Raw genomic sequence first — 27,287 nt, forward strand, 5'->3', positions numbered from 1 at the left:
TCGCCCGCTCGGCGCTCTCGGCCCGAGCAAACGGGGCCCGAGGCGGGGGAAACTCCGGAGCGGAGCGGCGGGAGGAGGCGGGCGCGCTCCGCGGACCGAGAGAGCCGGCCCAGCGGCAAAGCGAGGCTCGCTCCAGCGGCTCAGGGCGCGCTCTGCACTCGCCGCCCCTGGACGGTGGGAAGGCACGGGCGGGCTCAGCACCTGGCGTTGCCAGCCTCCAGGTGGGGCCCGGAGCTCTCCTGAAGTTATGATGACTGATCGCCGAGCAGCAATTCCTTTGGAGGAAACCGCTTCTCTGGAGGGTGGGCTCGATGGCATTATTGCCTGCTCAGGTCCTCCCTTCTTCGGGAATCACCCGCAAATCTCCAGGAATTCCCCAACCCAGAGTTGGCAGCCGGAACGGCACCCACATCTCCCTGGCCAGCCCGCTGGACGTGGAAAGAGGCGGTCAAGATCATTCTCCCCTACTACATTTTTTCCTCACAACCCTGCAACGTGGGTTAGGCTGATAGAGAATGCCTAGCCAGCTTTCACATGGTGGTGGAAAGTGCTGCCAGTCATAGCTGACTTACGGTGCTCCCTGCTGGGGTTTTCAAGGCAAAAGACTTACAGAGGTGGGTTGCCATTGCCTGACTCGGCACAACTCTGGTTTTCTCTGGAGGTCTCCCATCCGATTACTAACCAAGGCCAACCCCACAGTTGAGCTTCCATTGGAGTGGGGATTTGAACTTCCCAGATCTTAGTCTGATACAATGGCTTTCCTTGACATACTAGTTTTCTACGTGCAGGGACTTTTTTTCTGGTAGGGCATATTCAGTCACATGAGCTGCCCCCCACACCTGTATGGTGAAGAGCCACATTCCATGACTGGCTTTACTTCCTCATCTGAGGGCTCAGGTCACCAGTAAGAATTTCATACTAGGTCAGTCAGTCACCTCCTTGGTTAGCAAAAAATTACCAGGAAAGGTGTTTGCTAAAAACAAAATCCTTTCTAGAATGAAAATGCCTGTTGTGTAAGAACCCGAGTAACAGGGAGAACATGCTACATGTCAAAATTTGATAGTAGTACAATGACACACAGCCAGGGCTTTTTTTCAGCAGGAACGTGGTGGAAAGGAGTTCCGGCACCTCTTGAAAATGGTCACATGGCCGGTGGCCCCGCCCCCTGATCTCCAGACAGAGGGGAGTTTAGATCATTGTCACACCACAGAAGGCAATCTAAACTTCCCTCTGTCTGGAGATCAGGGGGCGGGGCCACCGGCCATGTGGCCATTTTCACAGGGCGATTTAAACTTTAACCCCGTTCCAGCTGACCCAAAGTGACGTCATTGTGCAGTCCTGAGTTCCACCATCTCTTTTCCCAGAAAAAAAGCCCTGCACACAGCCAATTAACAGAACGTTCCTTTTCAGTTTTTCTTGGTGACCTTTTCTAGAGAACAATCAAACCCATAAAGGGCTGAGCTCTGAAACCAGCTTCCGGACAGCAACAAAACTGCATTTTTTGCTTAACACAATGCTGACTTGTATTTCTGTGTGTGGTGGTTGTGCGCTTTCTAATCCTTGCGCGATTGTATGCCATTTAGTCCCCAGGCAAAGGGAAAGGCAGCTGTCTTCAGATCCAGTGGTACCTGTTTTTCCCTGTCTTTTAAAAGCATTTAAAATTGCAAAGATTACTTCTATTGAGTGATGAGAAGGGGCAGACTGGGAAGTTAAAATGGACCCCGTGGTGTTCCATGCCAGTGCTGCAGTGCCCACACGGCTCAGAATTGGCCAGGGGTGCCAGAATGCGGGCCACCTCATCCTTGTCCCCTCTGCTGCAGGCGCACATGGGGAATCAGGCTTCGGTTACAAACTGTCATTCAGATACATGTTTGCCCTAAAACTTGTTTATCTGGTTATTTCTTTGTTTGCCTGATGACAGGCAAGCGATTGTTGCAATCAAGAACAAATAAACTGTTCATTCTCTCAAACTACCCCACCCTCACCCCTGTAATAAAATATTCCTTCATCTTGCTGAAAGGTCCTAATAAGTGTGCACCGTATCATATCAATTTGAATGAATTCGGAGCCTTGCAAGTCAATTAACTTTGTCCCCATTGGTGAAGTTCTTCTTATGCAGGAAAATACACTGGCTGGTGCAACCGTGTTTAAACTGGATCCTTAATGTAACAAGGTGCTAGTTCCCTCTAGTGGTACCAAGGAAGACCACCACTTTTAGTAACTGGCAGGTTATCCTAGATCAGGTTTTAGGACCAGAGTGGTAAGCTGCGGTATTGCAGCCCAATCTCTACTCACGAGTCACAACCTGAGTTAGATCCTGGCGGAAGCTGGGTTCAAGTAGCCGGCTCAAGGTTGACTCAGCCTTCCACCCTTCCAAGGTCAGTAAAATGAGTACCCAGTTTCCTGGGGGTATAGTGTAGATGACTGGGGAAGGCAATGGCAAACCACCCCATTAAAAGTCTGCCAAGAAAACATCGTGATGCAATGTCCCTCCATGGGTCAGTAATGACTTGGTGCTTGCACAGGGGACTACCTTTACCTTTTAAAATAGGAGACAGGGATCTTCTACAAATGTTTTTGTGCACAGGCGAAGGTAGGTCCAAGTTGTGGCACTGGGAGAGTAGGAAAATCTTTCCTCCCATGCCATTTCCTCTGGTCTAAATCTCCCTCCTGAAGCTACTATTGGCTAGAATTTAATGACACTTTACACATGCATATTGTTTTCATTGCATTGCTTCTTTTTAAAACTTGTAATCTGCCTCCAGTCTCAGGGAAGAAAGTAGACTAGAAATGAAGTAAGTAAATACATAAACATGCAAAGGAAAATTTTCTGTATTCTGTTGCCCCACTTAGCTTGTTCTGCTGAACTGAAGCCATTCTCTTGTTTTTGTGCCCTGTAATATTTTGGAGAGGGAAGAAGGGATGGTACAGCAGTTGTAAACTCTTCTGTTTCAATAGGCCTTTGTTAATTAGGTTAATTTTTTAAACTACACTTCTACTAATTAGGTTATCTACTGTTTTTCTTCTGTTTTTAATGTTCACTAACTGCCTTGCAGGCAATGCTAAACCACCTCAAACCCCCAGTGGGGACTGCCATAAGTCAGCTATGACTAAATGGCGCTTTCCACCACCAACAACTGCTTTGCAAATTTTTGTACTATAAAGCAGTAACAACATCTTTCAAATGAGTAAAATATTAAACAAACACAGTTTCACGCTTCCATCTACCTGGCGCCAAGGCTTCTGGATTTAGGACTCCAGGTTAAAACATATTTGTTTTCCCAGGCATCTTATCACTTGGTTGATACTGTATTTCTCTCCTTCCTCTTATACCAAATCTTTTAATTCTGACCAGGGGATCATTAGATTGATCGGTTTAAGAGATTACTTTAATACGGCTTACTGCTTTTATTGCATTTTGTGTTACTCGAGATAAGTTTCCAGATTTTTGTTTTAGCATATTTGAGGATTCTGCTAGTCTGAAGTGATACGACGTCTCTTTGCTGACATTTTATTGGTCTGCTGATGAATTAGTTTAACTGGTTTTATTATTATAGGCTTTGCTTCCGTAGAAGCTACCTCAAGGGTCATCAGAGAACAAGGGGCGTAGATAGTTTAAGAATAAATTTTCCTGCTTTCATTTCTGTCCTGTCTTGGATTTTTGTTGAACAGAAATCTCCAGGAGTTTCTCACCCAGAGGTGGCAACTCTGCTGAATCCATATGAGGGGGAGCATGGTGTGGTGGTTAGAGTACACACAAAGTTGCATTATATTGAGTTGGACCATTGGTCTATCAAGGTCTGTATATCTGCTCTCATTGGCAATGGCTTTCTGGGGTCTCACATTTCACCTGGCGACATCAGCACTGAACACGTGGCTTTCTGCTTTTCCAATGAGCTGTAGTGTTGGACTATGGTTCAAAATCTTGCTCGAGAAAGATGAAAGGGAACAAAAGGGGGGTGGAGAGGAACTCAACATGAGAAGTCAGGAACCAAAAGGCTGAGCGACAACAACAACAAATGATACAACCAGGGTTTTTTCCTGCTGGAATGCGGTGGAACGGAGTTCTGGCACCTCTTGAAAATGGTCACATGCCTGGTGGCCCCGCCCCCTGATCTCCAGACAGAGGGGAGTTTAGATTGCCCTCCTGTTGGGAGATCAGGGGGCGGGGCCACCAGGCATGTGACCATTTTCGCTGAGGGCGATTTAAACTTTAAAAAACTCCCCCCTTGTTCCAGCTGACCCAAAGTGACATCATTGTGCAGTCTTGAGTTCCACCACTGAGTTCCACCACCTCTTTACCCAGAAAAAAAGCCCTAGATACAACTATTTATTACACAGAATCTTAGGATTAAAAATGACATATACAGGATGCCATTAAAACTTAGATCGTTGTATACAGCAACAAGGTGAAGTTGCATGTCTAATAACAGAGAATCACAATAATGGTTACAGATGTATATTCACTAAGAGTCAAAAGATTTCAGCTCTGAGGGCCTTTAGTAGTCAAAATTGTATTAACATACATGAAACAATAGCTATGTATTCCCCGGAGGATACTCCGATCAGGGGACAAACAGCTGTTGGTGGTCCCTGGCCCCAAGGAGGCCTGCCTAGCTTCGACTAGAGCCAGGGCCTTTTTGGTCCTGGCTCCCACCTGGTGGAACACTCGGTCTGCTGAAATCAGGGCCCGGCAGGACCTACTATCCTTCTGCCAGGCCTGCAAGACAGAGTTGTTCCACCAGGCATATGGCTGAGGCTGGGCCTCCGTCAGCCTGAAAAAAGGGGTGTATAAAATCTTAACCCTCCCTGTGAAGGCTGACCACCATCCTGTTTTAAATGTGTATGAATTTTATTGTATTTTAATATGTTTTTATTGTATTTTGTATTTTAATATGGTGTTATCTGCCCTGAGCCCACTCGTGGGGAGGGCGGAATAGAAATTTGAAATAAATAAATAAAAGTTTTTCTTTTTCAGGCCAGAAAAGTTGTATATGGGTCCTGAAATTGATTTTAAAAAATACTGATGTGAGGGAATCACAACATACTGACTGATGCCAAAAATGTAATTCTATATATAAAGAATGGTAGCTACTTTACTTAAAAAGTAAAGCTCCAAACAGGTGCAGATTTCTCCATGCGGGGGGGGGGGGTAGAAGAAACCATCTCCGGAGCATCCCAGATCAACCCCCACCCCCCCAGCTCCTTTTTGGCGCCATTTCTTACAACCAGTCAGATTCAACTTGGCAGCCTGGAAGAAGTTAGGGCATAAAAACAGAGGGCCAGCGTCGGAAACGGCTAACGCGCATGCTCCTCCATCTGAGGAGCCAACAGCTTCGGCGAACAGTATGGCGCGCAAGCCGCACTACTTCGGCGCGCATGCCCAGTGAGGAGTTCGGGTCGAGCGTCGGGCTGTTCTCTGGAGATAAAAAGAGAAGCCCTGTCCTCACAAAAGCCGCTGTGGGTCGCTGACTCTCTTAAGTGGCTGAGAAGCGGCGCTCGGGGCCTGTCTGTGTGGCTATTGGGAGCGGGAGCGGGGGCGGATGAGGCCTGCTTCAGCGTCGAGCCAAAGTGCCCTATTAGGGCGGTTTCTTTCTAGCTTTATGGCGGCGGCGTTACGACGCCCCACTGAGGAGAACACGAAGTACCATAAAATACACGAAACAATAATAGTAATAAAACTGTCCAGGTTGGCGCGCTTCCCTCGTTCAAAAGGGCGGCGGCGGCGGCGGCGGCGGCAATCTCGCGAGCGTCGCCGGAGAGGTCGCTGTTGTGGGGGCCGCGGAGGCGGGCGGCTTTCGAGGGGCCCCTTCCCCTCCCCCTCCCCCTCCCCCTCCCTCCCAACCGGCGGGCTGACACAAAATGGACGCCGCCGTTGCCGCCGAGACCGCCGCGGGCCCCGCCAGCCCCAGCCGGCTGGAGGGCGAGGAGGAGCCGTCCACCTCCGCCGCTGCCGCCGCCACCTCCTCACAGGAATCCAGCCTGGAGGAGGTAGGGCCCGGGGGAAGGGAGGGGAAGCCGCGTCGCTCTCGCCGGCCCCTGCCGTGGACCTTTCCCTCCCCTAGGAAGGCCTCTGTGCCAGGCGCCCCTTTGCAGCCCCAGAATGGGACCCCCCGCTTCCCCAGAAGCGCTGTTGGCTCTGGCAGTGGAGCGTTCACCACGCTGCCTGTGCAGCTGACACGCAACACGCCTGCCTGAGGAGTGAGTGATCTCTACACTGGCACAGGGCTGACTTCAAGCTTAAATAATAATAATGAGGATGATGATAATATGTGGGCTATACAGGGCTCAGTGACCTCTGCTAGGCAACCAGGGCAAGGCATTGGAAGGCTACTGGAAGAACAACCACAGAGAAAGAAATGAACATCGGAAAATAAGGCAATAATGGTTGTGTTATTATCCAGCCAATCCGTTATCTTGAGGCCCCCCAAAATGAATGTATGCTATCTGGAAAGAAAGGTTCTCTGATTCTAATGCAATGGAGCAGCCACTGTGTGACCAAAGATAATAGGAAACAAGATTGTTGTTAAATCAAAAGAGTCCAGTAGCACCTTTAAGACTAACCAATTTTATTGTAGCATAAGCTTTCGAGAATCAAGTTCTCTTCGTCAAATGCATAGTACAGAAACTGTACCATGTTGTTGTTGTTATTACTACAGCAATTGTGTGACCAAATATAATGAGAAACGAGATTGCTGCTACTACTACTGCTACTTCAACAAATTTAGGATTATCAAGATTCTTTTTCAGGCAAATACTCTCTGCCTGTCTCGTATCAAGGAACTCAGTGTGGTGTGCCTCTCCATGCAGGGACTGAGCAACCTGGCCTCCTCTCACCACTTCTCCCCTTTTTACAACAATCCTCCCATCCCACCTGGTGTACCTCCATGTGTTGTCAAATTTGTAAAAGCAACCGGGTATCTTCCCAGTTAAGGCATTCATACTAATCCTGCCAAGTGATGCTGAGTAAGAAACATGAATTTAAGAAATATCTGGTAGGATCTGACTGCTAAGAACCCGCTTAGTCTAACCTTTGCAAGTTTGGTGGTCTTCAACCCATGGGTCACAGAGCACTGCCTATTGGATTGCAAGACCTTTTTGGAAGGATGCATTGCTAGTGCACCTGCATAGACCACAAGTGTGTCAAAATCTATGCCTGTTTTTATGTGCTGAAAGGAACAACAGGACGGTGAGGTCACTCAGTGATGGAAGGGATTCCTTTCTATCCCAGGCAGGGCTCTTTCTTTTCCAGTCATGTGGCTGTAAATGTAACATGATTATAACATTACTACTGCATGTCACATGCTTTCAACTGCGTGGGTCCTATGTGATCATTTGGGGTATATGGTGAGTCCTAAGTCTGGAAAAGTTAACGGCTGTTGAAATAGGTGGTCCACCAGATGTTAGAAAGAACGAAGTCTGTCTTGTGCCCACCCTGGTATAGACATGGTATGGACATGGTTAGAATTCAGCTCTGCTTTTATTGGGAGCTCTATGGGGCATGTGTATTACTCTCATGGTGCAGTCACTCTGTTGGTTGCCTATCAGTTATTGGGCTCAAATTAAGGTGTCGGCTGTCACAAGGAAAGCCCTTCATGGCTCTCATATCTTGTATGTGCAGTGCCACCTCCCCCCCCCCCCCCCGTGCTCTGCCATAAGAGCTTCACTCATCCGAGCAGAGCCTTCTGCAGGCGCCAGTCTGCAAATGGGCAAAGTCAACAACTTTTTGTATATGTTCTTTTCCCATTGTGGCTCCCACCTTATGGAATAGCCTGCCTGATGAGATCAGAAAAGCTCCTGCTCTCCTGGCTTTCTTTAAACTATACTAAACTGAATTACTCAGGAGGGCTTTTCTACAAAAGTAGAAGGGTTGTACCATACAGAATGCTTCAGAAAGCTACTTGGGTAAAGGATTAGGGGCTGTGATCTATACTACTTGTGTATAGCTCATGCTGTAAGTAGGACTTACTATGTAATGTTCTGCATTTTTAATAGGTCATGTTAAAACTTGTGTTTCATTTCAGTTCTGTTTTCAGATTTCTGGTCAATTCCAGATTTCTACAATACATATCCTATTGCATTGTTTATTGGATATCCCATCTTGTTGATTGAATTGATTTACTGTGTAATCTGCCTTGAGTTCCAGTGAGAAAGGCGGGTTATAAATAACATAGACAAACATCTACTGTGCCAGGCTACCAACCTACTTTTACCTTTAAGACAGGAGTGGGCTGTACATTTATCTTGGACATTTTTATCCTTCCTTTAAAGATCTTGGAGCAGTGTCTGTGTATTTCCTTTCTTTTTTTTAATCCTTAGAGCAATCCTGCTGGGTAGGGTAATCGGAGAGAATGCAGCTGGTCTAAGGTCACCCCAAAAGCGTCATGGCTGTGTGGAGGTTTGAAGCCCGGTCTTTCAGATCCTAGCCTGACCTACTACACCAGATTGATCTCAGGCGTTCATAGTCTACTATTATTCTGTAAGAATCCCTGTAGTCTGCTAATTGCAGGTACCAAAGCAAGACTGTATCCTTAGGACCTTGTTATCAATAAGGCAAAATGTTTTGTCTGAAGTGTTGCTTAGTGACGCTCCCACAGGTTGCCAGCTGCAGTCTGATAACCCTAGACTTCACCCACTGGCAGAAAACGATTGAGCGATGCACCTTGCAAGTGATGCCCTCACTTCCTCTAGAAGTGTTACTAGTGATCAAAAATAGAATTGTTAGAATCGCAATGCTTAGCAGTCTGTTGGTAGAGGAGAGACAATCTGAATTTATTTAGTATATTTTAACCTGCTTTTCTCCCCAGTGGTGGCCCAAAGCAGCTTACAAAAAATACAACACAATTTAAACTAATTTAGATAAAACACAATATTATAAAATATCAAAAGTACCCAAAAGTATACTCAGCTGATGTCTGCAGCGTTAGTCCATTCGCACTCCTGGCGTCATCTAGACTTTAAATACCTGCAGCTAGCAGCCGCCTTCTCACAATTCCCCTCCTGCCCTGTATTCATTCTGAAATTATGACTACATGGTTGTATACCGTTCATTCAAACAAGCTAGAACTGGAGAGTGGGGACAGGCTAAATATGGGTGAACTTCAGACATATCTTCATTTTCCATATATCATGAAATGCTTGGTGCTGCCCTCCCACCATAAGCACCCCCCAACATCTGGCAGTTCTTTTTGCATAGTTAAAAATTACTGATTTTAATAATCTTTTATCTGTCATATGCAGGGCCCCATCACCCATTTTATATGTATTAATAAATAGGACAATTAACTATGCTTTAATGGCATATTCTTCTATTTCCCCCGGCTTTTCTACCTCATAACTTCCTTAGGCACGTCCAACACTCCCACCAGCCATATATCCCAAATAAATAGCTACTGTTTTGCAGCTATCCTATTATCATTCACATTCCTGTATTCCTTGTCTGTACATAGCATATTCCTTGATGCTTTTAACTATGCCCTCTCCTTATGTTTCTTTTTTTCTGTACAATTGATTCTGCTGTTTTCTTTTTATGTCATTGAACGACACCCCCATAAACCCCTATTGTATCTCCCTGATCCACAACTAGTTCTTTAACCGGCCATGTTTTGAATTGAATAATGGCTGAAGGGTCATATGAATCATCTCCTCACTTTGTAAGACTGACAAATAGTGTTTTATTACCCTTTATTACCATAGTTAGCGTAGGTGCACATATAATACCAAACTCTGGCCAATGACAGTGCTTGTCCGCTTATGTCATATCCCCCCGTCTTTCTGCTCAGACAACTGTACACAAAGTGCTACTTTCGCCTCACATTTGATTTTGGGGGGTGTATCTGTAAATATTGCTCACATTCTTCAGCTGTTCAGTTCAGACAGGCAATTTGTAGTGCAAAAATGGTTAAGTACACTTTCTCACATAATGTATAGGATTATGGTACTTATGTTTTTAATTTGGAGCTTATTAGAGTTTCTATTTTTTAACTACTGATGCTTTGTATTAAGGGAGAAGAGATGGGGCGGGGTATAAGATTACAATTCTAGATTAGTGGAAAAGGTGAAAAGAGACCATAAGGAAGAAAATGCAGGCAAGCAGTTTTAAAAAAGCTGGAGTTTGTTCAGTCCAAACAGATTCACGCACTCAGGCTGAATGTTGGGATTTCATTTTTGCTTCTTGGTTGCTAAAGGTAACTTTTAAAACACAAATTCAAACATTACTTCAGTCTACATTTCAGTGTATGGTATGGTTGTTGCTTCCCTCTTTTCAAAGAGGTATTTGGAATAGGGATGTGCACTAAAAAAAATCGTATTATTTGGATCTGGGATTCAGGAATCCAATAAATATCAGTATTCCCAATATCTGGGTCCAAAAATACCAGTTTATTATTTGGATTCAGGATTTATTTGGGAATCCGAATATATTCAGCTATATTATTCCCTGTGGGGGAATCTTTCGAGGGGGGAGCTTGGGGGGTATTTTGGGGCCAAACCACCATCAAAATTGCAGCAGAGTGAGGCCTGGCTGTCGTCTGACACCCCCCCCCCTCCACGTTTCAAGAAATTCTCTATGAAAGAATCTTTGTGATTGGACAGACAGTTGAATAGGCTCTCCCTAACTTACTGCATTCTCTAGTGAGTGTCCCTCCCTCCCATCCACCCTGCTGTCTCCTGGGAAAGGGAGAATCCACTGGCTTCTCCAAGGCAAAGAAGCAAACACCAAACACAAAGAGCAATCACTGACTCATCCCCAAAAGAACTAACCAAGTTGAATAGAACTAGAGATCCTCCGCAAAACCAACTTTTGAGGCTTCAGCTATTTGCAACAGCTTTCCCCCCCACCCTTAGCTTTTGGAGGTTTCCTCTCCCCAACAGACAACAGTGGAGTGTGGCTGGGGAGGGGGGCACATGTTCAGAGGCCCATAGAATTAGACCCCTTGATTTTCTTGAAACTGGGTGGCCGGGGGGGGGGGAGTTTCAGATGACTGCCAGCCCGCAATGCGCTGCAATTTTGGTGTAGTTTGATCCAAAAATGTCCCCTAGCAAGATTCAGTTATTTCTGAGTATTTTCAGAATTAGCCAGAAAGGCCCATATGGGTCTATCTGAGAATCCCAGATTTGATTGGGATTCCCAGATATACTGGGAAAATACTGTTAAGGGTTTTTTTGTGTACATTTTTGGACTATATATATCATATTGCACACCCCTAATTTGGAACTTACCTTGCGGCATGGGCAATTTTCATGGTTAGTTGATGTAGTAAAAGATTATTCTCTAACATACAGAAATGGTAGGCTAGAAATGTTGAAATGCTGATGCCTTTCTTCGAGCAGCTTTGGATTTGGTATCTCTCAGTTCTTTATGGGAAAAGTTGAACTCCACCTTTGTTCCTAAGGCTTTTGGCCCTGATTAAGAATTTATATACTAGGAATACTTAACAGTTAAATTTTTTTAATATGAATTCATCTCCAAGATGAATAAGAATCGAAAAAGTAGTATGGCAAAGATGTGTCCTAAATCCACACTTATTCAACTTTTATATATAATTTCTTCCCAAATTTGCAAAATAATATTCATATACCATACTTAGCAAATCGTCCTATACCAGTGCTTTTATATGCCGATGATTTAGTTCTCAGCCAAACCCCAATTGGCTTGAAGAAACTTATGAATGACTTCTGTGGTTTTTTGCTCGAGAGCAAGTGACAATTAATTTTTGCTCCCCTTCACTGGCAATTTTCAAAAAGAGGCTGGATGAATATTTGTCAGGGATGCTTTAGGCTCATCCTGCATTGGGCAGGGGTTTGGACTAGAAGGTCTGTATGGCCCCTTCCAACTCTGTGATTCTGTGAATTTTGCTAAAAAAAAGATCTTGAAATTCTTAGTCAAGATGTCTGAAGGAACATTCCTGGCAAATTTACGGAGAAACTATTGAAGAAGTTAAGATAGTTTAAATATCTTGGTGTTACCTTTAGTTATAATTTTTCCTGAAACTTCCATATAAATTTTATCATAAGAGCCAAGCTACAAGTGATGTAGGGTTGCCAGGCCCCCTCGATCTCCCAGCGGGAGATTGAGACCTGGCTCTTACCTGGAGGGGTAATGGAGAGCCAAGCTGTAAAACCAGGACACCTACATTTCCCATCAAAACTTGAGGGAAGCTGACAAGTGTCCAACCTGTGTCAGGCGTCACTTGTAGCTTGGCTCTAAGAAAGACCCAAATGACATTGATCATTCTTAACAACTTCTTTTATTCTAAAGGTGGCCAATTTATCCCACTTATGTTAAAGTTATACAAGGCCATCATTGTTCTTAAATTGCTTTATGTTTCCCCAATTTGGGTAAGTGGACCATTGGATCCTCTTGATAAGTTCCAGCAAACTTTCTTCTTTAAAATTCTTTCTCTCCTTCCAGTGTATCTTTACCCATGGTGTGGCTAGAACTTGGACTCCCCCAGATTTCAACATTAGCATGGTACCATGCTATCAAGTTCAAATTATCACTTTGTGAACCTAATGTTCTACCATCCTTACTGCAATTAGTAACAGCAGACTCCTGACTGGAAACTTGGCTCAGCCCCAAATCCCAGGTTTAGGAATAATTTTACAAATTCCTAAATTTTAGGAATTCATGTTAAAAAAAAATCTTAACTGTATGAAATTACTTAAAAAAAATTGAGCTAAGATAAAATTTCAAGTTGATTGGAAATGCTCCCCTATTTATTTCCATTTATCCTGTCAGAAAATGCTTGAGTTATCTGAATATTTTTTTTATCTACTGTTCCAAAGTATCGTCGCTCTTTCAAATTACTTAGATGCAGTGCATTACCTTCCACTGAGATGAAGGGCTGTTTTAGTAGAATCCCTCCCTTGAAACGCTTCTATATTTACTGTAAAGATCAAGTTGATTCAATTGCCCATGTTCTTTTTAGTTGCCCTTGTTACATTTCACTTCGTAACCAATATATTAATCTTCGGACTGACTGGCTACAGAACATTTTAGAAAAACAGAAACTAAAGATGTTATTGTCAGGCAAGATAAAAAAAGTGCACATGTGATTTAGCCATATGGAGTTATAAACTATCCATAAAATACTTGGATGTATGGTTTGTAGGCTGTCAAGTTACAGAGAAAGGAAAGGAGATGTTGAGATGCATTCCCAGAGCATCTTTAATATTATTCACATTTAACATTATTCAGATTATTATTAAGATCGGTAGCCGTGTTAGTCTGTTGGTAGCAGTAGAAAAGAGCAAGAGTCTAGTAGCGCTTAACAAAATTTGTGGTAGAGGATAAGCTCATACCCTACCACAAATTTTGTTAGTCTTATAGGTGCTACTGGCCTCTTGTTCTTTTCTACTGCTACAGATTATTATTAAAGGTCAAGGTAGTCCCCTGTGCAAGCAACCTAGTCATTGCTGACCCTTGGGGGGACGTCGCATCACGATGTTTTCTTGGCAGACTTTTTACGGGGTGGTTTGCCATTGCTTTCCCCAGTCATCTACACTTTACTCCCAGGAAACTGGGTACTCATTTTACCGACCTCAGAAGGATGGAAGGCTGAGTCAACCTTGAGCTGGCTACCTGAACCCAGCTTCCGCCAGGATCGAACTCAGGTCGTGAGCAGAGCTTGTACTGCAGTATCATATATATTCAGATTTCAAGATTTCTTTTGATATTATCTGTAATACAGTTTGCATTGGGTGATAGCCCCTTGCCTAAAGCTATCCTGTAAGAACTGTGGCATCAGCTCTCAGATAGGGCTGCATCTAAAATATAGCTTACTAACTTTAGAGTTGGGATGTTAATAAAGCAGCTAGTTAGATATTGTTAATAGACTGCATGTTGCTTCTGTGTAGTCCATTAATATGAGGGCCCCTTGCTCAGCTACTCTGCATGAGCCAGGGTTGATCTTTCCCATGCTCTCTCTCCCCACTTAATTATGTATATCTCTTATATGGGAGCACTTATCCTCTGCCCAGCTCTTTCCAGAAGGCTTCTGCAGCCTACCTTCCTCATAATTCTATATGATCCATATTCTCCAATTGTACACTTGTGTAACAGCAAAAATCCCAAGTTTAGGAATAAACACAAAGCAAATATATAAATGCAGTCAGCACAGATCTAGAACTGCCAGCTTGTCAGAAGTCTATGTGCTGGTAGTACAGTGGTAGCTACTTTCGCAGTGTAGCGCACCAGTGTGTGCTCTGAGCACAAATGAATGTGATGCGTGCTGTTCCTGGTTTGTTATTGGGCTTACTCCCTCTCGCAAGCAGAGCCACCATCTTCCTGGTTTAGTCACTGTGATACGCCGGATGCCTGTTTTTCCAGGGGCTGAATTCAGATGGCATTGACGAGCTGTAATTAAACTTCGATTGAGCACAAACACCGAGTTTGCTGTGCTTGCACACTTGACTCACTCCTCCCCATTCCCCCTTCTTGTGTGTAGCGTTTGGTTAAAAGTGGTTTGATGAAGCTTCCAATTTGTCTTTTCTGTCCAAATAAATTAGAGTTTATTCTCCCCTACAAGCTGGTATTTTAGACCTCAGAGAGCTCACAAGCATAGCAAGAAGCTGTGTTTGTACCTGGCCTGAGGTTAATTAACATCTTGCTGTGACAACTGAATGCATCCTGTAACTGCTTAATTCTGGTTTAGAATCTCAAGAGCTGGGAAGGAAATAGTGCCTAATTTCTTCAGATTCCTGCATTTGGGAAATAATAACAAATTTGAGTTCCTAAACCCGGAAGTCTAATGGAGGGGTGGGTGGGATGAAGGGAAGGTACGAGCCTAAGAATTAATCAGAGTTGTGTTACTTATAAACTAATTCTGGTTTGCTTGTTGTGACACCTGAATGGAACTTCAGACACTGTTAACTATGATTTTATTGAATTACTTTCCTTTATCAAATATATCAGCCCCACAACTTTTGGCTATTGGAAAAAATTAGAAATGGTTATAGCATATATTAACACAAAATATTTTTTTTAGTGTTCAGTGATTGTAAACAAACATGCTAAATTGGATCCTAGTTGATTTGCACCAGAAAATTTCTCAAGTTAGAATTTTCTAGCAAATCTACATTATTTTTTTTTTGAAAATTTTTTTTATTGGGTTAGAATCCGTTATTTTTACATTTACATTCAGTTTTTCCCAAATTTTTCATTTCTAACCCCCTCCCTTTCCCCCCCTTTTGTTGACTTCCAACAGCTTTCCCACCCTTTGTCCCTTTTCCCTTACTTCTATTAATTTCCTCTATCTAAAACAGATATACATTCTCCATTATGTTAGGCAGTACATCCTTAACTACTTTTCTTGTTATATACCCAAACTGTAAGTCTTTGTTTCCATCTTGGATAAACAATTTATCCCATTTTCCATTTTTAAATATTTCTATATATCATAAACCTATATATCATAAACCATAAAAATCTTACATTTAAATCAAACAATTTGACTTATTCTCTATATATTACTCATTCTATCTTTTTATGGTAATTCTATATAGCTCATCACATAGTCAATCAATTTGACTCTTCTGTATATTCAGTTTGGTGCATTATATAGATCTTATCAAAGAAAGAAAATACTGTTGGTTACTCAATCCTTATATTTAAACCTTATCATTAATTATTTTCTATCAATGTTCTATCTATTAACCTATATATATCTATATATATATCAATCTGTTAATCTAACTGCTTATAAATTCGCATTTATCTCTTCCTCCCCCGGTAAAGTCACCCCCCTCTACATTTTATTATACTTCAGTAGTTCTCAAACTGCCACAGTTTTCCTCCCACCTCCCATTTCTTCTCCAAATATTGTTTCAGCTTCTCCCAGTCTGTGTTAAACTGCCCTGAGTCCAGATTTCTCAGTTTTCTTGTCATCTTGTCCATTTCGGCCATGTACAGCAATTTGTAGATCCAATCTTCAATAGTTGGCACTTCTCGTACTTTCCATTTTTGCGCATACAAAAGTCTAGCTGCTGCTGTCATATAAAATATTAACGTCCTATGATGGGCTGGAATTCCCTCCATTCCCAAGTTTAGTAGCAGGAGTTCTGGGTTCTTATTTATTTGAAACTGTAAAATTTCACTCATTTCTCTTATTATTTCCCCCCAGTACTGCCTGGCTACCTCACATGACCACCACATATGATAGAGGGAGCCCTCAAGCTTCTTACATTTCCAGCATTTATTAGAAGTGTTCAAATTCCCTAGCGCAATCTTCTTTGGTGTCATGTACCAACGGTAGATCATTTTGTAAATGTTCTCTTTAATATTAGTACATGTCGTTGTCTTCATTGTAGTTTTCCACAAGTATTCCCATGCCTCCATTGTTATTTCTTTATTAAAATTTATAGCCCATTTCATCATCTGTGTTTTAACTGTCTCGTCCTCGGTATACCATTTCAACAGTACTTGGTATACCTTGGATATTCTTTTCTTGTCTTCTTTAAGAAGGGTCTGCTCTAGTTCCGAGTTCTCTGTTCGTATACCCCCCTTTACAGAGTCCAAATTATATAAGTCTCTGATCTGTCTATACTGGAACCAGTCGTAATTGGGTGATAGTTCCTCTTGCGTCTTTATTCTAAGTTTAGATGCTTCAGTTTTAGTTATTTCTTTGTACGTTAAACATTGTTGTTCATTATCAACAGCTCTCGGGTCTATCACCTCATATGGAACCACCCACAAGGGGGTTCCTTCTTGTAAGTAAATTCTGTACTTCTTCCAGATTATATATAGACTTCTCCGTACAAAATGGTGCAGGAACATCGAGTTGACCTTTACTTTGTCATGCCATAGGTATGCGTGCCATCCAAAAATTTTTTTATATCCCTCTAGGGCTAATAGTTTCTTGTTCTTTAGTGTCATCCACTCTTTCAACCAAACTAGGCAGATTGCATCATGGTAAAGTCTCAGATTGGGCAGTTGCATTCCGCCTCTTTCCTTTGCATCTTGTAAAACTTTTACTTTCACTCGAGGCTTCTTGCCTGCCCAAACAAAATCTGATATTTTCCTCTGCCATTTTTCAAATTGTTTAGAGTCTCTGATGATTGGTATTGTCTGTAGCAAAAACATTACTCTTGGTAACACATTCATCTTAACTGCTGCAATCCTGCCCAACCATGACAAATTCAGTCTATTCCATTTGATCAAGTCTCTCTCTATCTGAGTCCATAGTTTTTCATAGTTGTTTTTGAATAAGTCTATATTCTTTGCAGTCAGTTCAACTCCCAAATATTTCACTTTGCTTGTTACTTCACAATCCGTTGTTTCTGTTAACAATTGTTGTTTCTGCTTAATCATATTTTTACATAATATCTTTGACTTCTTTTTGTTGATATAAAAACCTGCCAAGTCTCCAAACTCCTTAATCTTATCTATCACTTTTGGCATGTTCTCCAATGGGTCCTCTACAATTAACATTATGTCATCCGCGAATGCTCTGACCTTGTATGAATAGTCCTTTATTTTTATTCCATGAATTTCCTCACCTTGACGTATTTGTATCATCAGAATCTCCAATACTAAAATGAACAACAATGGAGATAACGGGCAACCTTGTCTTGTTCCTTTACTAATCGTCAATTTCTTGGTCAATTCATCATTCACTACAATTGCTGCAGTCTGGTCTCTGTAAATTTCCTTAATTGCTCTGATGAATCTTTCTCCCAATTGTAGCTTTTCCATAGTGGCAAACATAAAGTCCCAGTTTAAATTGTCAAACACTTTTTCAGCGTCTACAAAGAAGAAACCAACCTCTTTGTCACAACGCTTATCATAATATTCAATAGCATTGATCACTGTCCTTAAATTGTCTCTTATTTGTCTGTCTGGCAAAAAGCCTGCTTGTTCCTCCTCTATGACTTCCGAGAGCCACCCCTTCAATCTCTCCGCCAATATCTTCGCAAAAATTTTATAGTCATTATTGAGTAGTGATATAGGTCTATAATTTTTCACGTTAGTCAGGTCTTGGCCCTCTTTTGGGATCAATGATATATTCGCTTCACTCCAAGTATCTGGAATCCTTTGATCCCTAAAAACTCCATTCATCACCTCTTTTAGGAATGGTGCCAGTTCATTGGCCATTGTCTTATAAAATTTAGCCGTAAGTCCATCTGGCCCTGGCGCCTTTCCTAGATTTGCGGATTGTATTGCCTTGCTTATTTCCTCGTCAGTTACTTCACTGTTCAACTTATTTCTCCAAGCTTCCGAGATTTCTGGAAGTTTGGTTTTCTCCAAATATGATGCTATTGATTCTTTGTTTACTTCTTTTTTATTATACAGCTTAGCGTAGAATTTATAAAAGGCTCTACTAATGGTAGTCTGCTCCAAATACGTTTTGTTATCTTCACAGATTTTATTTATTATTTTCTTTTCCCTTTTCTTCTTCAATTGCCATGCCAGGTATTTCCCAGGTTTGTTAGCACCCTCAAACGCTTTTTGATTCAGTCTTTTAAGATTCCACTCCAATTCTTTATTGCTCATTGCTGTTAGCTGTTCTTGAAGTATTTTGATTTCCTGGTATACCTTCTTTTTCCCTGGTCTCTTTTTTAGCTGTATTTCTTTGGCTTTTATTTTCTCCTCAATCTCTTGTCTTTTCTCCTCTTTCTTCTTTCTTGCTCTACCATTTAAGTCCATTAGTATGCCCCTTACAACCGCCTTGTACGCATCCCAAACTTTGTTGGTTGGTACTTCTTTATTCACGTTGTATTGTATAAAAAACTTTGTCTCTCTTCTCAGTATTTCCATATTCTCTCTTTCCTGTAACAAGTCCTCATTTATTCTCCATGCTTTCCTTTTTCTCCTTTTTCCAAATTTCCACATAATTGGGTTGTGATCTGAGCCTACCATCGGCATTATTTCTACCTCCTTAGTCCATAACGCTAAGTCTTTTGAGGCCCAGATCATATCAGTTCTTGATAATGTAGAATGCCTTGCAGAATAGAAAGTAAACTGTCTACTTTTAGGATATTCTCTCCTCCATACATCTTCGAGAGTCTCTTGTTGAATCAACTCAAAAAAAAACTTTGGTAATAGTCCTCTTTTCTTTTGTGCCGTTGTAGTCTTTTTGTCTAGCTCCAAATCTGTCACTCCATTGAAGTCTCCAGCAAGAATTATCTGGTCATATACAAGATCGTCTAAATGCTTCCTTAAATCCTCAAAGAAGCTTTCTTTTGCACCGTTAGGTGCATAAAGTCCGACTACCAACACTCTCTTTAAATTCCAAATGCATTCCACTGCTACAAATCTAGCTTCCACATCTCTCATAACAAATTTTGGCTGTAGCTCCTCTTTTATATACAACACCACTCCTCTTTTTTTCTTGTTAGAGGCCGCTACAAATTCTTTGCCCAGTTTTCCAGATTTTAAATATTTTACATCCTGTTTTCTAATATGGGTCTCTTGCAAACAAACAATATCACATTTTTGTTTTAGTAGCCAATGAAAAATATTTTTCCTCTTATTCGGTGAGTTTAGTCCATTTACATTCCAAGATAATACTTTACACTCCATACTCATAGTTTTGTTGGTAAGTCTTTTTCATTGTCCTTAATAAATCGCTCCATCTCTCGCTCAGATCTGATGCGTTTTTTTGCCCCTCCAAACTCAAAGGACACTCCTTCCGGTAGCTCCCATCTGTACCTGATTTTCATGTCCTTCAAAATCTGAATTAGCACTTTGTATTTTTTCCGGTCCAATAACACTGATCTGGGCAGTTCCTTCATTATAATGATCGTCTTGCCATCAATCTCCAATGGATCTTGAAACTGTTTTGTCACAATCCTCTCTTTCATATTTCGTGTTGTAAACTGCACAATCACATCCCTTGGTAATTTCCTCTGGGTTGCAATTCTCGAATTCACACAGTATGCCACATCTAGGATAGCCACAACTTCCTCCTCCTCCTTCCCCAGGTATTCAGCCAACACCTCAGTCATCTGTTCTTGCGCTGACTTCCCTTCCACTTCTGGCAGGCCACGAAAACGTAGCTGCTTCTCCATATGTTTAGTTTCTGCAACTGACATTCTCCCCTTCACCAATCTCATCTCTGTTTGTTGCATGTCTGCTAAATTCTCCATCGCGTCTTCTACTGTTTTGACTCTCTGCTGCGTTCCTTGTAGTTCACTTCGTATTGTTTCCATACCTTTTTTCACTTCTGACAGCTCCGATTTTACTGTCTGTGTAACCTCTTTAACCTCTTTTATCAGCTCCAATTTCGTGTCCTTGAGTTCTTTAATCATATCTAAAAGTTTTTTATCCAAGTTTTTATCCAGGTTTTCTATTGCCGATTGCCACTCTTTTTTTGACATTGTGGGGCTTGCTTTAGCTCGCTCCCACGAATCCGCTCTCTTCCTTAACTCCGTGGCGTAAAATTTAACGTTTTTCTGTTTTAAATGTCCCAATCTTCTTGTAAAAATTAAATTTTAAAGAGTCCAAAATGTCGGGCGTCTTTTCTCTATGGTTTCTCTATGATTTTGTAATCCAAGATGGCCTACTTCCTCTTCCGCTGAAGCCGCGACCCTTCCCCTTTCAAAAATGGCGATTCCCTACTTCCTGTCCTCCGGCAAGGGCCGCTTCTCTCCAGCCACTCTATTGTTATTACACACTTCCTGTCTCCCGTCTTCCCACAGCAGAACTCGCGATGGTGTCTTTTTCTCACAGCTCCAAAGCCACAGGTATTCAAAACAATAGTCCGATTTCTTTAATAACTTCTTTAAACTTAGTCTCTTTTCAAATACAATTCCTGCCGAGTCTTCCCCTCCTTTTCACTAGTCTGTTGCAGTTTAAAAATCTACTTTTTTTCTTCTCTGTTTTTATCAATCTGTCCCGTATCAGAAGATAGTGATCTTTACCTTCTCTTCACTTTTCTCGGGTTGTAATCGCTGTTTCGATTTTAAGTTCTCCTCTCAGCTTCTTCCCCCAATCGAAGCTTGGGTATGTAGGTCTTATGCCAGCCGAATTGGCCCCAAAACTGCCGCAGAGATTATAGCCGACCCGTCGCAAGGTGGGACCTCAAGGATCGGGAGGGGACCCGTTGTGTAGAGCCCCCCCTCGTCCGAGATCTAGCTCACCCTAGGGTCTTGAGCGTTCTTTGCCTGCTCCCCGCCTGAGAGCAGTCGGCCGCGGGCTATTTTCACCCCATCGGCCGGTTAAAACGGCAGTCCGGTCAGCTCCGCAAATGGAGCTGCGTTAGACCTCCATGGATCCCAAACCGGAAGTCCAAATCTACATTATTGATTTCATATAATGGTCAAAGAAGTACGTAAAAGTCCGTGTGGTAGATTTTTTTTTCATGTTTCTCTTTCAACAACAGATTACACAAGTCAACAGGCTTAGAAGGCTGTCACTCTGCTTAGAGTTACGCACTGTTTCAAGAGTGGTTTCCTCTGTAACTTTGGTGCTTTTTTAGAAATATGAATTAAAGTTAATCTTGGACAGTAGTTGTATGATTATTTGAGCCTTGGCTAATTTACTTAGCGTCTGGCTATAGGCAATATTTAGGTACGATTGGTTGTTTGGCATTGTGCTTGAAGGCACACACAGAATCTTTCTTCATTTAGAACATATTCCGTAGATTGTTCTTTTGGTCTGTCAGCCCTCAGACATGCTGTCATAATACAATTTTGAATTTTATTTACAGAAAAATGATCCTCCGTTTCAACTGAAACCTCCTCCAAAGGCATCTAAACATGAAAAAGAAGTTGATCCAGAGTATGAAGAGAAAATGGTAAGTTTCCCATCTTGGAAGTTTATCTGATAAAGAGTTGCTCTGCCTTTAAGGTACTAAGAGGAAGGAAAATATTTATATATATTATAGTTATAGCTTAAATAAGACAATAAAATTTCCTTAAGTAATTAATGTTCAACTTCAACAATCTTTAAAAGAAAGATGCATTCGTAACTACACAAATTTCCAGTGATTACAACTGGATCTTCTAATGTTTCCGTCAACAGAAGTGAAAATATCAGAAGATGTAGCCTCCAGAAGATGTTTAACACCTAAACACCTAATTGAGAGCAAGAATGGTGTAGTGATTAAGAGTGTCAGACAGACCCAGGTTTGAATTCCCACTCTCCCATTGAAGCTTGCAGGCTGACTGTGGGCCAGTCATACACTCCCAGACTAACCTACTTCACAGGGTTGTTGTTGTAAGGATAAAGTAGAAAAGAGGAGAACAATATATGCCGCTTTAGGTCCCCACTGGAGAGAATGGTGGGGTATAAATGAAGTAAACAAATAATCAGTCATTGTAGGAAATGTATAAGCAACCTTATCCTGTGCAGACTTACACAAAATAACTATATATTTAATACTTACTGCCCAATAAATAGGCATAGGATTGCAGCTAAGATATGATTTAGCAAGAAGTAAGTGGATGAATACTTGTCAGAGATGCTTTAGGCTGATCCTGCACTGGGCAGGGGGTAGGACTAGATGGTCTGTATGGCCCCTTCCAACTCTATGATTCTATGATTCTATAAGTCCCCTTAACTCAGTTAGATTATGACTGACTAAACGCAAAGGCTGACAGCAGAGTCCGTGCAGGACAGTACAAGTCTGAAGTGATGTAGTGCTGGATGTTGCCGTAGGCCTTTCTGGCCATCTTTAAAGGTGTGCTTGCTAAGCAGGCTAAAATTATTTATAGACCAGCCATCAAATAACATTTTTCCCCTCAACGTGCCAAATCAGTTCTTGAATGGCTGTCACACAGAAATTATGCTTTTTATAAAGAAGCCTTGAAAATGCTGTGTTGGAGTCCACATAGTCTCTCTTAAGCAAGGTCCTCTCCTTTTGAATTTTGAACTTTTACTTCCACAGGTGAGTAGTATAGAAAGACTTCTGATGCTCAAAAATCCTTCTAATAGGATTACCCGAGAGTGGGGGTGGGACCAGAAAGTGCAAGACTCCTGTCCTTCTAAATAATTATGTGGAACTTTTGGAAGGTGCAGATTTTCAGATCACAATGGTACTGGGGTGAGAAAAGCTTCACCACTGAAATTTTTCTTTTTTACATCGTAGCTAAGGATAGAGGGGAACCATGTCTTCTGTTGTGTACGGTCACCCTGTTTTGCCTATGCAATGTATATCACAAGGCATATAGTGAGTAATGTTTTGGTTGTAAAAAAATTCAGTTAGAGGTGCTCAAAGCTGTGGAAATCCTTCAGATGATACTGGGCATGCACAGGGTTGCTAAAAGAGGTTCACTTTTAAGCCCAGTTACATTACTTACAACAGCTACGGGGAACGTTCCTGCGTTGTTCCCAGCAGCACTCTCAGTATTTCAAGGGCTGGTTGTCGCTGTGCTCAAACCCGTTAGCAGAGAGGCTCTGGTACCCTTGCTTACCTGCTGAAGGTCCTGCCATCACCCGTTAAAAGGATCTTAATAAGTATTTTTGGGGAAAGACCATCCTGTACCAGAAACCCTGAAGAACCTCTGCCAGTCAAAGTAGGCTGTCCTGAGCTAAATGCACCAGTGATTCTGCTTCTCACTTGGTATAAGGCAGAGCCATATGTTCTTTAATGTATGCTTTAAAATATTGATCGTTTTCACTGGCTGCTGGAACATTACTTGGTAATGCCCTCAGAGTAAGACTTCCATGTCATTCTTCCTGTCTTGGGCTTATGTTACATATTCCCTCCCTATTTTGGATAGATGTTTGGTCCCACCAGCAGTCCCTTAATACTGCAGAGGCACAGAATTGATAGAAAATAATAATAATAACATTCGATTTATGTACTGCCCTTCAGGACAACTTGACATCCCCCCCATAGCGGTTTTTGGTGTAGTGGTTAAGAGCAGCGGGACTCTAATTTGGAGAACCGGGTTTGATTCCCCCCTCCACTTGAAGCTGGCTGGGTAACCTTGGGTCCGTCACAGCTCTTTCAGAGCTCTCTCAGCCCCACCCACCTCACAGGGTGATTGTTGTGGGGAAAATAATAACATACTTTGTAAACCGCTCTGAGTGAGTGTTAAGTTGTCCTGAAGGACAGTATATAAATCGAATGTTATTATTATTATTATTACAAAGTATGTTATTATTATCCCTTCAGAAGTCACTCTGTGAGGTGGGTGGGACAGAGAGAGCTCTGGAAGAACTTTGAGAGCTGTGTAAAAAGTAGAGAAAGCTTTTAAAAAGGCAGAAAGTTCATCTTGAGAAAACTCTTTAAACAAATAGGCAGATGTTCAAAAGGGTTTTTTTAATTTATAAAATCTAGAGATGGTAGTAGACATGACACCTGGGTGGCTAGTTGACATTGACAGAGAGGTTGTGGAGAGGCACCTGGCTGCACTGGACGAATACAAATCCCCTGGGCCGGATGGGGTGCACCCCAGAGTGCTCAAAGAACTATATAGAGAACTTGCAGAGTTTGCAGAACTTGCAGAGCCTCGCTCTGTCCATCATCTTCAAGGCCTCCTGGAGGACTGGGGATGTGCCACAAGATTGGAGAAGAGCGAAGAACTTAGGAAAAACTTTTTCATGGTCAGAGTAGTTCAAAGGTGGAATCAGCTGCCTAGGGAGGTGGTGAGCTCCCCTTCACTGGCAGTTTTCAAGAAGAGGCTGGATGAATCTTTGTCAGGGATGCTTTAGGCTCATCCTGCATTGGGCAGGAGGTTGGACTAGAAGGTCTGTATGGCCCCTTCCAACACTGTGATTCTGTGATTCTATGAAATAACAAAGATCAGTGGCATAAAATACACCGAGCAAATGTACACACAGACACAGTACACATGCAGAGCTAACTAGAGAAACAGTGAGGAAAAGGGGAATAGAATTTCAAGGGTTGAGTTGTATTTACCACTTCCAGCAGAGGTTTGAAAATGAAGAAAGTTCCATGGAGAAGCAATATGGACAGCCTCATAGTAGATGGCCTCACTTTTTATCTTGACATCAGTTTTTAAGATTTTCTCAAAGTCATAATTTTATGTTTGATAAATGGTGTTTGTAGGAAAGCTTGAACAAATTCTGTTTGTTGTTATGTTGCCCTCATGTGGTGAAAAGATGTTTTGACTGGAAGGATGGTGGCAACAGATTTGAAATGGTAATATTAGCACTTATGTAGCACTTCGTGTTGTTCAAAGCACATCTTGTAATCCTTACAACAATATTTTGAAGTAGATCAGTATTTGTACCCCCATTTTGAATATTGATAAAAGTGTTATACCAGTTATTTATCTGAGTCATGCTGTTCTAAAAGTAGTGGAAAAGAGTAAGAGTCCAGTAGCACCTAAAAGACTAACAAAATTAGTGGTAGGATATGAGATTTTGTGAGCCATAGCTCACTTCTTCAGATATAAATTAATGTATACTTTATTTTCATTTTTGAATAAATACTATTCTAAAAGTAGTATTTATTCAAAAATGAAAAGAAAGTTTACATTAATTTATGCAGTGTGTGTTAATTTAGTTTTTCCAAAGATAAAATATATTAATGCATGTTTAGCTTGCATCTACTCCAGAGAAATTCGCCCCAGATTGCCCTTTCAATGTCAACAGCGGTTACAAAGGTATCTGCCCCAGACATATTCAGAAGGGGTCACGTTCTTATCTGTGAGCAGGGAGAACTGCTTCTCTGGGTGTGTTTTCTAACATAACGAATAATAAATTTCAGACATTATGATGTTTTTATGGCTTTGCATGTAGAAAACAGATCGAGCCAAAAGATTTGAATTCCTGCTGAAGCAGACAGAGCTTTTTGCACATTTCATTCAACCTGCAGCACAGAAATCACCAACGTCGCCTCTAAAGGTGAAACTTGGACGACCTCGGATAAAGAAGGATGAAAAGCAGAGCTTACTATCAGCTGGGGAGTATGTTTCATTTTTACATTAAAAATGCTTTAATGTTTAAATATTGTTACCATTTGCATATTGTATAGGTATTTTTATGTTACATAATTATAGGAGATATTCAGCTAATGTATTGTGTAAGCCTTAATTATGACTGGAATCCATTTGAAAGAAATACATTAGGATGGTGTTATCTTTTTAGCATGCTTATATCCAGTTACATACTCTAATAAATCCCCATGGGTAAGACTATATTACTAAGTGCAGTGTTGCAACCTTAAAAGATGTGTCTCACTTATTTGGATTGCTGTTTTCCATGTGCCATTTAAAAAATTTGCATGTCACTTAAATATTTTTGAGACCAAAATATTTCATTTTAAAGTTGTTTCCGTGTGTCTGGTGTTGTACTGAATGATTCTTTGGCTACAATTAACAAGCACCTGCGTTAGAATCTTATCAGGATGTTATACCCTCATGTACTGTAAGTGTACTGAATAGACTGAAAATAACATGTTAGGGAGCAGGTTGGTTTAAAATACGTTCTCCTGACATGCTTGTTTTCTACATGCGGAGACTTCTACAGAAGTATGTTCCATCAAGTGAGCTCTCACTTGCAGTCTGTTACAGCAGCACACTTGTATGCCAGTATGGGTGCTTTATGTTGGGCTTGATCTGTGAAAGGGTCTGTTGAAAGTCATTGACAGATATAGATGAATGGCTATGGCTGTTATGCCTGTGGAGCTTACCGTGGCATAACAGCCATAGATGATCTGAATATCAAGGGAACTCCAGTTTGCATACTTAATATATAGAAGGATCTTGGCCAGGAGAACTTTGCACATGAGCTTAAGTGTAGTTTCTCCTTGCAGTTATCGCCACAGGCGCACAGAGCAAGAGGAGGATGAAGAACTTCTTTCTGAGAGTCGAAAAACCTCCAACGTGTGCATCCGATTTGAGGAATCTCCTTCTTGTGAGTATACTAACTGATAACTCCCTTAAATTGTTTAGACGGCTCTGATGTAAGACAAGAGATTAGATAACTAAATAACATTTTATGTTTTTTGAAGATGTTAAAGGAGGAACATTAAGAGATTATCAGGTTAGAGGTTTGAACTGGATGATCTCCCTGTATGAAAATGGCGTGAATGGCATTTTGGCTGATGAAATGGTAAGCAGACAGTTTTTTGAATGCATGTTTTTGGGGTGTGTGGGAAACATATATGCCTCTTGGAACAAGTTTGGTTCCAAAGGTGGAAGCATAAGCACTGAGGTTTATAGTAGCCTATATACAAACTGAGAAGAACTGAGTCTCAATCATAGGGCAGGCTGCATTGGAATCATTGGCCACAATCCAGAGGCATGCTTGTGTTTCTTCTTATAAGTGACATCCCTGTCAAATCTCCAAGTATTTTTAAAGCTCTCTTGAATTTAAAATCACCAGGGGTGTGCAATTCGGGTTTCTGATTCGGGTAAAGTACCTGAATCGGACC

At 41.7% G+C, this 27,287-nt stretch overlaps 1 protein-coding gene across 1 annotated transcript in view; it reads left to right on the forward strand.

Annotated features, from left to right (window-relative positions):
- The first annotated feature begins 5,841 nt into the window (after positions 1-5,841).
- Positions 5,842-27,287, forward strand: part of SMARCA1 (SWI/SNF related, matrix associated, actin dependent regulator of chromatin, subfamily a, member 1) — a 94,228-nt gene continuing 72,782 nt past the window's right edge. The window contains exons 1-5 of the mRNA XM_054996404.1: positions 5,842-5,991; positions 21,648-21,734; positions 25,652-25,818; positions 26,667-26,767; positions 26,865-26,965. Of these exons, the coding sequence (XP_054852379.1) occupies positions 5,863-5,991; positions 21,648-21,734; positions 25,652-25,818; positions 26,667-26,767; positions 26,865-26,965 (585 nt within the window). The 5' untranslated portion in view covers positions 5,842-5,862. The remainder of the gene's footprint in view (positions 5,992-21,647; positions 21,735-25,651; positions 25,819-26,666; positions 26,768-26,864; positions 26,966-27,287) is intronic.

Source organism: Eublepharis macularius, chromosome 13 (assembly GCF_028583425.1).
Source record: "Eublepharis macularius isolate TG4126 chromosome 13, MPM_Emac_v1.0, whole genome shotgun sequence".
In the NCBI taxonomy this organism is placed as follows: Eukaryota; Metazoa; Chordata; class Lepidosauria; order Squamata; family Eublepharidae; genus Eublepharis; species Eublepharis macularius.